At 38.1% G+C, this 15,188-nt stretch overlaps 1 protein-coding gene across 6 annotated transcripts in view; it reads left to right on the plus strand.

Moving 5' to 3' along the window:
• Window positions 1-15,188, plus strand: part of POC1B (POC1 centriolar protein B) — a 100,958-nt gene that overhangs the window by 47,998 nt on the left and 37,772 nt on the right. For 5 of the 6 annotated variants that reach the window (XM_025881260.2, XM_073900529.1, XM_073900530.1 and 2 more), the window contains one exon: window positions 8,048-8,128. The exons of the other annotated variant lie outside the window; for it this stretch is intronic. In XM_025881260.2, coding sequence (XP_025737045.1) covers window positions 8,048-8,128 — 81 coding nt within the window. The remainder of the gene's footprint in view (window positions 1-8,047; window positions 8,129-15,188) is intronic. 6 annotated transcript variants of the gene reach the window in all.

A 15,188-nucleotide genomic window follows, 5' to 3' on the forward strand; every position in this document is an offset into this window, starting at 1 on the left:
GCCTGGAAATAAAGCTTAAAAATTGTGTCAATGATAATAGGAAATGAGAAATCAAACCTAAGGCCTACGGGTGACCTTGAAGCCTGAATTGCTTCATATTCTTGATGTGTTTGGGGAGCATCTGTGATGGCTATCATGAGAACAGGGCTGAAAGGCAAGAGTTTTTATAACAGTTCCTGGAATAGGTATCTTAAAGCCTTTTTATGACCAAAAAAAAAAAAAAAAAAAATCTGTGGACAGTACAAAGAAGAGATTTAGGCATTAAACCTAATCATTGAGACCGTTTTACTATTTGCCTACTTTGCCTACATATATTTTCAAATATATAATTATCTGTTTAGCTGTAGGTTTTTGTTGACAAGTTCCCCTAGGTCCTATAGATTTATTTATTTTTTTAAAGATTTTATTTATTTATTCATGACAGAGAGAGAGAGAGAGAGAGAGAGAGAAGCAGAGGGAGAAGCAGGCTCCCAAGGAGCAGGGAGCCCGATGCGGGACTTGATCCCAGGACCCTGGGATCATGACCTGAGCCGAAGGCAGACGCTTAACCATCTGAGCCACCCAGGCGCCCGGTCCTATAGATTTAAATGTTCTACTCTTTTCAAAGGCAAAATCCATCTTTGCTGGATACTTGGCTCGTGTTTGTCTGTTTCTTTCCATTTTGCATGATTCTTCTTAAGCCCCTTTCTCTTCCAAGAGCTGATATTGGAAATCACTATTACCTATTTATCTGAATTGTTTTTTCATCATCAGCAGAGCCTTGCTTTGCTTTTAGAGTAGCTGTTTTGCGTCCTTAACACTTACTCCTGAGTGGCAGCTCAGTCACCGCACGCACTCTTTATGTGGTGGATCCACATTCCCTTCCACGGTCCCTGTGTCTCCACCGCAATCTGTTCTTTGATTTTGGTTTCTGGTAGTCACAGTGTGCATGTGTGCGTACATGTGTGTGTGTGTGTGTGCGTGCGTGCGTGCACATTTAAGATTTTAAAACTTTTTTAAGTTTTTTGGATTATTTTCTAGATTTTGTTTAGCCTCGTTTGGGGATTTCTGTCCTCATTTTTTCTTGGTAGTGTTTATTTTCAGTTCTTTGTTATAATTTTTGTTCTGCCCATCTTCTGACCGTCTTTCCCGTTCTTCTAAACAACGTATGTACCATGTGCTTTACTACTTCTTTGTGCTGTTGTTGTATCATCATGATTATTAATGATTATTGTAGCTTTATTTCTTTGAAAGAAATAATGTAACATAGTTTGTGGTTCATCACATTTTTGTTTCAGTTTCTACAATGATAGATGCATTTGTGGATTCCCTGTGATCACATGTGTTCACATAATGTATATGTGAAATATATTTTAATTTAAGTTCTGTTTTCTTGTTTTACCCCAGCTGGTTTTATTGACTCATGGTGTTTTTTATTCTAGCATTTCTGGGGCTTGGCTGGCCTCGACCCTCAGTGTTGCTGCTGCCCTGTCACCCACTCAGCCACCTTTCCAGAGTGGGGGGGGGGTAGAGCTGCAGGCTGAGCCCAGGTCTCCTGGCTCCTAATTCAGTGATATTTCCATGACACCACACTACCCCCGCGTTAGACACCCAAGCCATTTTCTCTGTGATTTGCTGTCAGCCCCAGCCCACTTAAGAGTGCTGGACTTTCTTGAAAATGTCAACAAGTTGTCCAAGAAGCTCGGCTCTGACAGAACAGCCAGAAAGCAGTAAAAGCAGCTGGGTTGCTTTGCTTGGCTGGGTCGAGATGACCCAGGCCATCCAAAGTCACTCTCAACCATAATTTTCACATGTACACTTGAAAAATCTATTAAAAACCAAACTTTCATCCTGGAATTAGAGTTCTGTTATCCTATACAGAATGTTGAGCATCGTGACTGAATTTTGTTTGTGGCCTTAAGAATGGCAGCCTCTGTGTACCCAGTTTAAATTATCTGTAAAGCACTCACGGTTGCTTCAATTAAGTACACAGTATGACGTATATTTGTAAAACATCTTCAGATCACGTAATATAAAATGCCAGAGAAGTGACAGGATGCTGCATATGAACAATCAACTGTTTGCTTTTTTTTTTTTTTCTAGAAAACTCTTATAGTAAAACCAAGGGTGTTAAGTTTTCTGGACAGAGGACAGCTTTAATATTACAAATAAATGTTAAGTATCAGATTTTTTTAAAGGCTTCAAGTTAATGTCCAAGGACCTCTCGTAGAACCAAGAGACTGTTAGCTTGAAAATATCAACTAGAATGGAAGAGGGTGAATCACTACTATGTCCGTTTATGATCAGTACATTTTACTTTGAACTACGAAATTTGGTGGGTTGATTTTTTTTTTTTCCAAAGGTTTAGGCAAGGTCAGTTTATACATATATGCTACTTGGGAAATATTTGAAAATTAGAAAAAAACTTTTTTGAGATCAGAATTCATGATTAACAGTATAAAAAATATTATTAAAAGATGTAGAAAAAAATGGCTCCCAAATGACCTAGTTAATTTCCCTAAGTTGCTCTTTTTATAGTAACCATGAGTATTCCATTTCTGAGTTTGAAGCAACATAGTATTCCTTTGGTTTATATTTTTGTGTATTTTCTGTGAGGCTCATTTGAGTGGCATAACCTCAGTCTTCTGGGTGAAATCGTTTGACCTTTTGTGAAAGCCACCCATTTGCCAGCTTTAGGTGCTTTGCTTGTTTGAAGGTAGAGTCTTAGACCTTGGGTTCCAGCTGAGGAAATAAGTAAATTACTAATTCTCACATGGATAGAGAGGGCGATAGCAGCTTGCTTTTAGAATAAATGAAAGAAGGCCACATGAAAGAAGGCACACAACATACAGTCCCAGCTCCAGTGGCGTGAGACAGATCCCTCCTGTGTCCTTTCCACTGATCAAACTGCAGATACTTTGTTGTAGCACTTCTGGTCTACACACGCCATCTTTTTTTTTTTTTTTTTAATATGTATTTTTAAATTTTAAGTAATCTCTACGTCCAACGTGGGACTCGAACCTACACCCCTGAGATCAAGAGTCGCACACCTACTGACTAAGCCGGCTAGGTGCCCCCGAGGCACTCCGTCTTCATTAAAAACGTGAGAACAGCTTCTTTCTTTTTTTAGTGGGAAAGAAGCCCAATTTTAAAACAAGGTATCTTTTTTTTTTTTTTAAGATTTTATTTATTTATTTGAGAGAGAGAAAGCACAAGCAGGGGGAGAGGCAGAGGGAGAAGCCGACTCCCCACTGAGCTGGAAGCCTGACACGGGGCTCGGTTCCAGGACCCTGGGATCATGACCTGAGCTGAAGGCAGACACTTAACCATCTGAACCACCCAGGCACCCCCAAAACAAGGTATCTTAACCCAGACCACATTGTGCGATGGCACATCGTTAATTCATGCTGTCTTTATCTTCTTCAGACTGGCTTGAGCTGAACTGCACAGTTCTGCCTCCAGACAAAACAAACTTTCCTTCTCGAAGGGGAACTTAATGTGTGTGTAGTACCTTCCTCTTTTGCATATTTTAATGGGAAGACAATAAAGCCATCCTAAGGGTGACAAGCACCAAAACAGTTATTCTAGGAAAATTGCAGAATATTGTAGGAAGGGATTATGGTTAGTTAAAAAGAATTTATTAAATAATTTTTCTGGTGGCTTTTAATTTTATAATAGCCATTTGTGATGAACTTAATCTATAAGTTCTTAATATTGCACAGGAAATTCTGTGTGATATTTAACAGGAAGGAAAAAATCCCTTTAACTTAACCAAATATCTATATAATAATAATTTGTGACAGTCTGGCCATGATTCATTGTTGAAAAATGATCAATTTAAGTCTTCAAGTCTGAGATTGGGTTTTTATCTCAATCTTTTCTTAAGGTTGGAAACATAATTTTGGAAAAAAAATGACCACTTCCCTACAAATCTTGTATTTTATTTCTAGCCATGGCATATGTTTATATGTTTGGGCCTCAATAAATGTTCTCCAGAGATTACATAATAATAATATTAGTAATAATAATATTAAATGCATACAAAGTTATTCTAATTGGCTTACATAATTCGTCATTAAATCTTCCTTTAAAGCTCTATGAAGTACTATTTTTATTCCTTGAGAAATTGAGGCACATGTAAGTTAAAACTTAAAGTTAGTAAGTGGCAGTGCTAGAATTTCAGCCCAGGCTCTCTGGTTCCATTTTGTGCTTTTAACCATTTCGATGTAATGCTTCAAAATAATCAAAATTAAGTGGTAGTCTGTTAACAGATAGTAAGTCTCTATGTGCTGGGCATCGTACTAGCTTCAGAGTATGCAGCAAAGGACAAGATAGGCGGATTCCTTGCCCTTCCGAATTTGTTAGTAGCAGTCCTTGTGCTCATTGGACTCCTCCGTGTGGTGGGTACACAGGGCCTCAGAATGGGGTGGTGCACACGAGGTTTCTCTTCTGCACAAACCCCTCAATGATATGTCCTGGTTCAGTCATAGAGAGAACTCAGCCCCTCAAGACGGCCTGCTCCATTTCAAGGTGAGTGTAATTATGACACGGTTCTTCCCTTTAATAAGGACAGAGGGCGAGGAGGGACTGTTAATATTCCTGGAGGGAAGCTAGCAAAGAGCCTCACTGGAAGCATCACCCCCTCCACATATTTTCTTTTGGAGAAGACTGTAAAGTTTTCCTTAGTAAGAATGCCCTGCTCCATTTAATGTATGTGGCAGCAACTTGTTAGTTATATCAAGAGTTTTCCAACTTTGAGAAGTTTACGGATTTCTCTGTGAGAGATACTGTTTCCATGGGATTTAGATTTTTTGAGCAGTTCAAATTTCAGATGGTAAAACCCGGTTGTATTTTTCATAGGTAAATGATTTCATATCTACACTAGGTGGCAGTAGATAAAAGAGAATAAAATGTCTGCAAGCCATCTCTTTGGCTGGCTAGGCTAAGATTGGAAGGAGAGTGATTCATGCTCAGGTTTCTTATCTTGGCCTCCCACGTGGACTCAGAGCTGATAGTAGGAGGCTGTGTTTTCTGCTCTCTGGAGCCAGAAAGAAACAGAGGTGCTGGCAGGCTGCGCGGGTAGGCCCTTACCCTCATCCTGTATGGCACTAACCCCTTTTCTGGGGCGTGGGCATTCCTGGGCACGCACCTCGAACACAAGGGGCTGGATAATTATAAAAGCCTCTTAACGTTTCCAGAACTCTAGCCATACCCATCAAACATGATAAGTGTTCTTGAAATCATTCGGCTCCTCTTCCCACGGGCTCAGCCTTACCACGGTCCTGGACTGTTGCAGTGTTCTCACTGTTACCCGCTGTTTTTCTGGGTACTCCACAGGCCTCTGTCAGATTCACCTTGCTAAAGCACATTGCAGGCTCCAACTTTTCCGTGCCTTCCCAAATTCCTTCACCCTTCCCGATTTGCCCCTTGCCCACCTGTCTTTTTACTGCCCTGTGCAAAAGTATCATGTCAGCATTCTGCCTCTGTGCTCAGGAACGCTCTTTACTTCATCTCTGTCTGGTTTTGTTTTCTAAACCTTTTTTTCAAGGATCCATCTTAAGCCCTTCCTATGTTTCCTCTGTGGAAAAGATTTTCTCCCTAAGTGCCCAGTCAACAGTTTCTTTTCTGAGGTTCTTGTATACTCATTGCTCCTACCTTAATTCATTTGATACAAAGTTCTCCTATCTTTGTTGCCCTTTGTTAACTAATTTGTATTCACAATCTTTAGTAAGTATTTGATGTTGAGGTGGGTTGTTGTTTTTTTTTTTCCTTTGGTCTCCTTGAATTCTGAAGTAACCTCCTTCAGAAGTAATCGCCAATCTAATTATTCCCTTGCTTTCCTTTTTTCATTTACTGTAATATATTTTAATCTATAATTAGATGTTATTTAGTTTTAGGTGGTTTTAAGCTTTATACAAATGAAATCATACTGTGTGTATTTCTTTATAAACTGCTTTTTCACTTAAAATCCTGTGGGGCGCCTGGGTGGCTTAGTCGGTTAAGCATCTGCCTTTTGCTCAGGTCATGATCTCAGGGCCCTGGGATTGAGCCCCACATCAGGCTCTGCACTAAGCAGGGAGTCCACTTGAGATTCTCTCTCTCCCTCTGGCCCTCCCCCCTGCTTATGTGTGTTCTCTCTCTCTCTTTCAAATAAATAAATCCTTAAAAAAATTTTTAAAATCCTGAGAGTCATACATTTAGATTCTAAATTTGTACAATCATATCTTGTACGTAGTTGTATTTCATATATTTTCACTGCTGTGTAGGATTCCAGTGAATGTACCACAGTAGTAATTACCACGACTTACTTGTCTTATGTGTCTTTTTTACTGTTGATATACATTAGGGGTTTTGGGGTTGTGGCTTTTGTTTTTCACCATTATAAACAGTACTGCTATAAACAAGGCTGGCATCATTGAGTTTTTTCATTTTCAGAACCTAATAGGTGTCAAGTGGCATTTTGCTTTAATCTGCTCTAATTACTAATGTTTCTGTAAATCTCTCCATATGCTGATGAACTGTTAGGTTTTCTCTTCCATAATTTTTTTCTTGGGATCAGTGTCTTTCCCATTGATTTGTAGATGTGTAAGAAAAACCTACTTTTCCAGTTTTAGACATAATCTATCTCCTTTTCCATGATCTGATTGTTAACTTTGTGGTGTCCATTGTTAATTGCCTTTAGAGATGCTAAGAGATTCTTAATTTTGATGTCATCAGATGCATCAGGTTTTTAAAAATTCAGTGTTGTTGTTATTTTTTGCCTTAGGGTTTGCTTTTGTGGCTCTTGTTAAGATGTCCTTCTTGACCCCATGTGACAAAGATATTCTTTACATTTACCTTATAGTTTATAACTTCCTAGTTTTTTTAAGATTTTATTTTTTTATTTGAGAGAGAGAGAAGGAGAAACAGTGAGAGAGTACAAGCAGGGAGGAGAGGGAGAAGCGGGCTCCCCACAGAGCAAGGAGCCCAATGTGGGGCTCGATCGCAGGATCCTGGGATCATGACCTGAGCCGAAGGCAGATGCTGAACTGACTGAGCCACCCAGGCGCCCCTGTAACTTCCTAGTTTTAACATAACATTTAGGTTTTATAACCTATCTACTGTCCACTTTTGTATGTCATATAGTGAGCCAGTTTTCTTAACTATAATCATCCTTCCTGTATTGATTTGTGGCGCTATTTTCTTTTGTATTTATTTTCCATGTATGTAGGGTGCTGTTTCTGAGCTCTTTATGATATAGCATTCTATTTAGTTAAGTCTTTTTAAATATCTTTTACATTAGTTTTATTATTTTTCCCAAGAGATCTTATACATCTTTGTATTTTTATTGTGATGTATTTAAATTTTTAATGGTATTTTAAATGATGTCTTTTTATTCTTTTTTAAAAAATGTTTTATTATTGTTTTCAATGTAAGCTCTACGCCCAACGTGGGGCTTGAACTCACCACCCCAAGATCAAGAGTCGCATACTCTACTGACTGAGCCAGCAAGGCACCCTATAAATGATGTCTTTTTAAAATTTACATTTTCTGTGTACTGAAGTACAGACATACATTTGATTTTGTGTATGGATTTTGGATCTCATGAATTCTCTTACTAGTTCTAATGATTTAGCAGTAGATTCTCTTGGAATTTCTCCATAGATAATTACATATGAGTGACAAGTTTTATTTCTTCTGTTCCAATTCTTACATCTTACACCTTTTATTTCCTTTTCTTGTTTTAATGAACTGGCTAGGACTTTTTTCTGCATCTTTTGAGGTGGGTCATTTTATTTTATTTTAAAAATCCCTTTATAAAGGTGAATTATGTTGATTTTCTAATGTAAAATCAACTTTTTATTCCTGGGATGAATTCAGCTTGGTCATAATGATCTTTTCTTATACATTGATAGATTTGATAGGCTAATATTATGTTTAAAATGTTTGCATCCATGTTTATAAATATAGCAATATATTTTAATTTTAGAATGTATTAGGAAATACCCTCTAGGTTGTTACAAATAGCATCCCTGTTTTTTATGGTAGGAAAAAAACTAATGTTCATTTTTCTTATATATATACACAGATTAATCCAAAGCTTGAGGTAATTGATTTGCAGACTTCTTCTCCCCCTGTTGTGGACGTCCTTTCTTTTGATTCTACCACAGTAAGTTTTCTTTGACATTTAAATGGCATTTGATTATTTGGCAAAATCCATTTTCCTTAAAAAGCGTGTGGGAGAGGAGATAAAAAGTGGGCTAAATAGCCTAATATTTTAGCATTAAAAAAAAATTTGTATGAAAAGTCATATTTACAATGTGTCTAAATAGCCACAAGGGGGAGCAGCACCAATTTTCAGAAAAGCCTTTACTTTGATGACCTTAAACTCAGTCTAACCCATCCTCACTGTCTCATTCCCTATTAAGGTGCCATCCAGGTGACATTTCACTTTGTTGTCACAGAACAGATTTTCTTCTCTGTTAATTGCCTTTCAGAGATGCTAAACTCACTTCTAGTTTTCTTCTGAGAAGCTGTAAAAAAGCAGTCATTTCTCTTCGTTCATCCCTCTTGATGGATTATCCAGAGATTAAGTATTTCTAGTATTTGCAATTTTGGTTATAAAAACTATATACATATAATTTATTTACTCAGTGTAAAGTCAGAGATTGAGAGTTTCAGCCTTTCAATCTGAGTCTGTTAGCCTTTGCAAGGCAGCTCATTGCTCTCATCGATTCCTGCTACTCAGGGCAAAACTAGTCATAAGAATGAATAGGAAGAATGGCATGCATGGTCTTTGGTCACACTACTGTGATGGTGTCAGTGTAGTTAAATATTTTGGAGAAATTATTGTGTGGCCAAGAAAGAAAACAAATAAAAACACTTGACATTATGACATTACACCCTTTCCAGCAGATCTCAAGAATGGTATTTTTGGTAGAGGAATTCTGTAGAGGGACTAGTCCATGTTGAATCTATCCTGTACCAGAAAGCACTGTACTTATTAAGCGTTCTTTCACTGTTAATCCCAGGCAGAGAAGACTCACAGATCACTCATGAGAAGTTCCAGCGACAAGAAGTCACCCCGGGTTGGGGTGGGGGAGGGGCGGTAACCAACAGGCTGATTGTCATGCAGAGTTGTCACAGAACCTCAAGCAGGTCTGTGGTCCTGTCTCTTATAGTATTCATGTTTATAAAATATCCTTCTTAGCACTTCTGCATTAATAGCTTACTTATGACATTAAAAATTAACTGGACATCTAATTCTTGCCACATTGATTGGTGGCTTATAATAGGTACTTAATACATTTATGTTCAATGACTTACTCAACAAGCATAAATTCAGATAAGATGGCTTTTTGCCCCTGTAGTAAGAGGAGCAAAAGAGAGGTGATTTTTGAGATATGATGCCTTCTTATGAGGCTATTAGTCTACGGAATTTGGGTATTCCTGGCTTAGAAGTTATCACAGATCATCAAAAGTCTTTGGTCTACATTTTGAGACTCACTCTCCCTGCTGGTACCTTTGAAGTTTTGCGAAGCCTCATGAACTGAAGAACCCAGATGTTTATTTTACAGTATGCTATGCAAGTGGCATATTTACCACGTAGCAAGTGCTAGCAGGCTTATCTATCCCTGGATGGTGATCCAAAGGTGCCCAAGTCAGCCAGTCCATGTTATAGGACCCTGACTCAGGGACTACAATGTATATGGGACTTTGAGAGGACAATCCTGTATGATAAACACATGACAAGTTTGCAGCTATGCCCATAAAACCTTTAATAAGACTGAAGAGTACAGATACTGTCCACATAAGGATAATATTGGGTTGGATTATATGAAATTGCCATTTTATAGGCAAAAATGGTCTAATGTCAGTGATTTCCCATGGTTCAACCCAACAGAGAAGGATTACAAAGAAGACTCTCTACTGTTACTTAGAGTTGTGTGCTTGATGCTTCATAAAAATAAAACAGAGAAGAAAACACAGGAAAACAAAAACCTACTTGCTATAAATCAGTTTAGGATTAGGCTAATGAAGTCCTGTCCGGGTAGATTCTTTTTTTTTTTTTTAAGATTTTATTTATTTATTTGAGAGAGAGAATGAGAGATAGAGAGCATGAGAGGGAGGAGGGTCAGAGGGAGAAGCAGACTCCCCGCCGAGCAGGGAGCCCAGTGTGGGACTCGATCCCAGGACTCCAGGATCATGACCTGAGCCGAAGGCAGTCGCTTAACCAACTGAGCCATGCAGGCGCCCCAGGTAGATTCTTTTATAATCTGGAAGATAGCTGGTTGCCTCCAGGCAAGGTATAAAGACACCCCTGATTTTATTTATTTTACTAGGACATTCTCTGAAGACATAAATATATGCTCATAAGGCATCTTTTTTATAAATAATATCTCTAAAACTTTTCCCTTTAAATTTTCAATATCTATGTATCTTCCTTTTAGCTCACTGATAGATAATTGGGTAGAAAACTAAAGTGAAATCACTTTAAATGTCCATCTTCTCATTAATCTACTGGTAAGTAATTCTTAATCTGTAGTCCCTGCACACTGGCTGCTTTTCTCTTGCTTCTGCACATCAAATCAGGCATAATTGTAAAGGAGATTTCGTTTCTGCTCTGGCATGAAGCATAACTGCATTGAGTATTTGTGATGTGAACTTTGCATGTGATTATAATTCTAAAACCCAGAGAAATACTAGAAGCCAAAAAACAGTATTTAAAGGTGGCTTTGGTTTTTGTTGTGGTGATTACTCCTTATCTGGGGGATTTATTTGTTCAGTTTTCATAGAAGACTGGAAGAAATTTTCCTTAGAATTCATTCTATCAAGAATGGGACATAAAAAAGATTACTCTTTAAGCCTGAATTTGTCAAATTTCCTAGTAGGATAAAAGCCAGGTTTGTTATAAGAAACAGTTGGCTTCTATTTCTGCTTTGACTTGCTTTAGTATTACATTCAGAATGATTTCTAGATCTGAGAGTACTGATATCTAGGCTCTGACGCTTTCTTACTACAGTCATGGCGTACAGTGTAACAGTTGGTATCTTTGTGGCTTGTGCTTGTGCCTCTAATGGCAGCAGGACATCTGATACAATATTTCGGGATCAAAATAAGCTGTTACCAATTTTTTTTGAGATTTATTTGAGAGAGAGAAAGTAAAAGAGCAGGAGCACAGGGGGCGGGGCAGAGGGAGAGGGAGAAGCAGACTGCTCACTGAGCAGGGAGCCAGATGTGGGGCTCAATCCCAGGACCCTGGGATCATGACCTGAGCGGAAGGCAGACACTTAACTGACTGAGCCACCCAGGTGCTCCACCAATCTGCATTTTTAAAGCTTTGCTGTTAAAAACAAACCAATAAAAACAGAATGAGGGGGCAGTTTGTAAAGGGATATACTGGCTGTCAAATAGATATAATTTTAAAATGTTGATCTCAAATTCCTAAATCTTTATTCTGATTACATTGTTACTTATTAGGTACTGATTTTCTGAGGGTTTTCCAAGATTCCATTGAGTCTTTTTAATATTTTCATTTATTCAGTTAGAACTAGACCAAGATTTTATCATCACAGTTGTACAGCATCATTTAGCATTAGCACCGACGGGGGATGTGGCTATATGGCATGTTCTAGACCCTCCCCTATTCTCACCTCTCTCCTGTAAGGTAGCAAGATAGGAATTTCTCTTCTGTATCCTAACATAAAGTCTTTTTTAAAAACAATACTGACTGTAAACAAAATTTATTTAAAATACTCTAGGATTATTAAAATATTTTATTCTAGGTCAACTATATTCCTAAGTTTTGATGTATTAATTTTACTGTTACTTGTCCTACAAATGAACAAAATGAAATTGATAATCTTGCTAGTGTTCCTCTGACTGATTATCAAAACACTGGACTCTTCACTGAGAACCAAAACAGTGTTCTCATCTTCATTCTGGCAACTGTGTAGAATATGAACTTAATGTGCGTACCTTTCTTTAGAACTGGGGACAGTATTTCAGGTCAAATTAATTCTTTATGATAAATGAGAATTTGCAATTATATGATAGAAAAAAAATCAAGGGTTTACAGTCTTTTGTTGCTCCATCAGTCAAAATATTTAAAATTATAGTACACGAAGACATTACATGAGATGCTCAGTGAGCTGACTTCAAGAAACTTACAACCTAGCCCAATAGAAATAAAAGACGCCTGGGTGGCTCAGTTGGTTAGGCGACTGCCTTAGGCTCAGGTCATGATCCTGGAGTCCCGAGATCGAGTCCCACGTCGGGCTCCCTGCTCGGTGGGGAGTCTGCTTCTCCCTCTGACCCTCCCCCATCTCATGCTCTCTCTCTCTCATTCTCTCTCTCAAATAAATAAATAAATAAAATCTTAAAAAAAAAAAAGAAGTGGCAATTTCAGCATACTAGATGCCAAGTGTATGTAATTGTCATGAAAGCTTATTGATGGAAGTATTCAGGAAAGATGATTAATGGGCTGGAGGAAACTAGAGAATTTCTCTAGAAGGAAACTCTTGAGCGGTTCTTGACCTGACCAGTTGGATAGGATTTTGATTGGGACATTCCAGTTGAGGAAAGCAAGATGTAAGTAGATGTCTCAGAAATAATTGAAAATATATACCCCAATAATAAAAGTGCATCGGTCTAGTTTGGGATCTTTAAGTTGCTTGACTCAGTGGGTACCAGATGTGGTAGAATGCCAGGAACATGCCGACTCACAACATATATGTCTCTTAATCCATACCTGTTGAGTAACTATTCTGTGTCCTTCACTGTTCTTGACTTTAGAAAAAGTGAACGAAACAAAAATACCTGCCCAGGAGAAGCCTGCTTTCTATTTTGTAGTGGGGAAGACAGGCAATTCACAGATTAAAAGGTAGACTGTGTAGTATGGTAGAGCATAGCGTATGTAGACCCCTGCCAAAACACAAAGGCGTAGAAAGCGCTGAAGGCAGACAGGAGCAAGGGTGTGCTTTAGGTAGTATGGCCAGGACAAGTCATGCGAGAGAGGGCCCGTGAGGAATGAAGTGAACAAGCCGTGTGGGTATCTGGGCAGGCGCTCCAGGCAAGTGGGAGCAGTGCCAGAAGGGCAGATTGAGAGTGAGACAGGGGCCACCAGAGGGTTTCCTTCTGAGGTGGAACTTGTTTGACTTAGGTTTTAATAGGTTCACTGTGGCTATGACTGTGTTGAGAATCGGCCCCGGGGTGGTGGTGGAGAGAAGCAAGCAGACTGGCTAATTAGGAAGCTAATGAATAGTCAGATGGGAGGCCAGAGTCCCTTGACCCACAGTGGTAGCAGAGGAGGTGGTGTAAGTGATTCGATTCTGGATATGTTTTGAAGGCAGAGCCAAGAGGATTTCCTGACAGGTCGGTTGTCAGCTGTGGGATTCCCTGTCTCCTTTCCCCAGGGACAGTAAGGTGTAGCCTTGAGTAACCTCAGGATAGCTGAGATTATCTCCTGGCTCTGCATCACTTTGCCAGAGGGATTGCTGAGAGAAAAAGAGCTGTGGTTTTACCACATCCTTTTTAGGCTCAGGAAAGCGATCAGATCAGCTGAATTAGTGCAAGAGATACTCTGCTGTTGCTGTGACTTAGGGAAGCACAGTAGTAAAACACACTCCTCCCTCCTAGATGTCATTGAGATTGGTGTTTTTCAGCAAAGCGCACTTTTTTGTCTCAGTGTATTTTTAGGAAGAAAAGTGTTACGTGCTTTCATGGAGATGGTCATATGGTATACACTCTCTGAAAAATATTAATGCATTGATAAAATATACGGACATACAAAGAGGAAACTTGCAGATACAGAGAAAATATTTCCATGGGTGTTGTGGCAACAGTTTGTCCTGGTTACTAAACAACATTGCATAACTAGTTCAGAGTTATTCCAGTTCCTAACTGCTTATGTAAGCAAAGATTTGGAAAGACTTACTCAAAAGAACATGGTGTATGCAAACCTAACTGTCTCAAAACTAAGATTTATAACTTTAAAAGTGTAAAATGGTAATATGCAATTTATTGTCCTCAGATTCCCCATTTACTTATCCAGGAAAATAAGTAAAAATCAGGTTGCACAATCCTCCTGCTTTCACTACTTTCCTGTAAGCTAACATCGCTGGATTTACATATATAAACCACCTCCAAATTTGGAGGTAGGGGAGATTCTTTTTTAAGTTTTTAAACTTTGCAGTATTTTGTAAGGTGGCATTTAATTTGTAAGTTTAGTCCATATGATTTCTGAAACTAGATATGTTTGTAACTTTGTTGCCGCTTACTAAGCTTTAGGAAAAAGACAATTTAACGGTATCTTTAGACATTGGTTCAATGGCCCTGCGGTATCTTTCTCCTGACCCTTGCTCTAAGCGTTTGAAAGGAAATGAACATAGATGTTTGTAGAATCTGTATCCGGACTCACTGGCTGGTACCTTCCACAATTTGTCCAACTTTTATTAAAAGACTTTTAGTCTTCATTTCAAACAATAATGAGCATGTCAATAGGATACAGTAATTTTTTTTATCCAGAACTCAAAAAGTTAAAAGTAACTCTGAGATGCTTAGTAGGAATAAAAGAGGAATTCTCATCTGGGTTGAGAAATAATTTTAAAACATTGTCCTTTGACTGCAAGAATTTATCCAGGTTGCATTATCCAAATTGGTTTGTTAAAGCTCCAGGTCACGTTCTTACACTAAGAGAAACATTAAATAAACAGACAAGTTTAGGAAAAATTAATAAAAGAAACCTGTCTTACACTCAGAAAAAAAAAATTGTCCTTTGAAATTATAAGAAATGAAGTAATTAAATTGTCAGAGACATTTTAAAAAGAAGATATACATGATAATCAACAGAACTAATGGAGAAAAATGCTTTCACAGATCTTTTACCATTTAGAAGAAAACACATTTTCTTTGGATACAAGTTATTTTAGAGATAGGAGAGAAAATATTAGAGATGGAAAGAGACTATTTCCAAATTAGTTGTATCGTTGCTTTTGAAGTATATCGTGACCCATATATTATAAAAACTACCAACAATTGTGAATGTGGTAGCTGACCTTTTAAAAAATGTGTTTTTGGATTGTAAAAAGAAAAAAAAAATCCAACTAAAACTTTTTAGTCTGTTAAAGGAACATGACTTTCTTTTTCTTTCTCTTTCTTTCTTTCTCTTTCTTTCTTTCTTTCTTTTTCTTTCTTTCTTTCTTTCTTTCTTTCTTTCTTTCTTTCTTTCT

This window comes from Callorhinus ursinus, unplaced genomic scaffold (assembly GCF_003265705.2).
Source record: "Callorhinus ursinus isolate GAN/ISIS: 27379988/994484 unplaced genomic scaffold, GSC_fseal_2.0 scaffold14, whole genome shotgun sequence".
NCBI classification, from domain to species: Eukaryota; Metazoa; Chordata; class Mammalia; order Carnivora; family Otariidae; genus Callorhinus; species Callorhinus ursinus.